The 1,761-nt window shown below is 23.3% G+C and overlaps 1 protein-coding gene across 1 annotated transcript; it reads right to left on the bottom strand.

Annotated features, from left to right (window-relative positions):
- Positions 1 to 142: 142 nt before the first annotated feature.
- PRSY57_0311100 (conserved protein, unknown function) lies at positions 143 to 1,761 on the bottom strand (the record flags this gene model as incomplete). The annotated part of the gene is made up of 1 exon (XM_020114454.1): positions 143 to 1,761. A coding segment is annotated over one exon (1,619 nt), but the record flags the coding sequence as incomplete, so codon positions are not given.

The following is a 1,761-nucleotide window of genomic DNA, read 5'->3' as shown; positions in this document are numbered from 1 at the left end:
TTATTTTTTTTTAATTTTTTAAATTTTTTTAAAATTTTTTTTTTTTTTTTTGTTTACAAATAAAATTAAAAAAAAAAAAAAAAAAAAAAAAAAATATACATATATATATATATTATATATATATATATATTTATGTAGGACCTCATAGAGGTAACGATTTGACAAATTCTCTTATTTCTTGTGCTTGCATTTCCTTATTTTTTAAGTGGTCCAAGGCCTTTTTCGGGTCAGTTATTTTTTGGTGTGTGTTTTCATCCATTAATACTAATTTTTGAGTTTTTATTAAATGATCAATTTGTTTTTCATTCATTTTAAATAAATTGCAATAATTTATTTGTTGAAAAGATAAATTTAAATCGTCATGATTTGTTAAAAATGAATTAACAAAGGTATGAAAAAAACGACTTTCTTCTTGGTATATTTTTTCAATATAAGAAATTTCTTTATGATAATTTTCTGGTAGTATCTCAACTTTATTTAAAAAAGCTTCATTCAATTCATCACAATATTGAACAAAGATAGGATATAATGAATCGTCTTTATTATATCTTCTTAGAAATGTATCAGTAATTTTTTCATTGGGTATATGTAACCAATATTGTCCTCTTTCTTGTATAATTTGTGTAAATATATTTAATATTTCCATATATGAATCATTCAATTTGATATTTTCTTTTTTTAAATACGAATAAAAATTTTGCAGAGCATCTAATGGTTTATACATATTAGAATATATTTTAAAATTATCATCTTGTGATTCTTTCTTTTCTATATCTATATATTTTTCATCTGGTAAAAAAAATAAGCACTTAACCAAACTATTGCTATTATTAATATGGGGATTAACCAAACTATTGCTATTATTAATATGGGGATTAACCAAACTATTGCTATTATTAATGTGGGGATTAACCAAACTATTGCTATTATTAATGTTGGGATTAACCAAACTGTTTGTTTGATTCTTCCCATCGTTTGTATTAACACAACTATGTGAAACTAGCTTATACAACTTTCCTCTCTTGAAACGATCAAGAACACCTTGAAGTGATTCTCTTGTCTGAACAGGTATGTATGGGTCACATAAAAAAATATAATTTGACATTAATCTTGCGATAACTAAATTTTGATATTCTTTAAAATGTTGTAATAATTTCAGATGAAATTCTTCTCCTTTATGTTCATAATCTAATGGTTGTAACTCTAAAGGAACTTCTCTTTTAATTGTTTTTAGTTGATGTTCTTTTCTTCTAATATGAGATATGTTTAAATATTGATAACGTAAATCTTCTATATGAGCTATCCACTTCCAATTATATATTTCTGGAAAAAAACGAAAATTTAAACCTGTCCTTAATAAAAAATATAACATATTTTCTAAAAAGAACCTTCTATTAATATCATAATATTCCCATGATGGTAAATTTATCATATAATCATATAATATAGGTGTATCACTCCTCTCATTAAATTTAGTAGTTTTTCTATGCCATTCATTTTTTTCAAATGTACAATTTTCATCATCTTCTGGATGTATATTTTTACTATTCAAATTATATGTAGAATGTTTTTCAATAAATGATTGCCAATATAAATCACTATCAATCCATTCATTATTATCAACATTTGATACATTAGGGTTATGAAAATTTATCCACAATGTTTTCGCACCATCTACTAATAATTTTTTAGAAATCTCCTCTGATTCTTTGCAATTCTTTAATGCATCTTCAAATATTTTTTCTTCTTCACCTTCTTTGA

This window comes from Plasmodium reichenowi, chromosome 3 (assembly GCF_001601855.1).
Source record: "Plasmodium reichenowi strain SY57 chromosome 3, whole genome shotgun sequence".
In the NCBI taxonomy this organism is placed as follows: Eukaryota; Apicomplexa; class Aconoidasida; order Haemosporida; family Plasmodiidae; genus Plasmodium; species Plasmodium reichenowi.
Note: the sequence above shows the minus strand (reverse complement) of the source record. Positions and strands in the feature narration are given on the sequence as shown.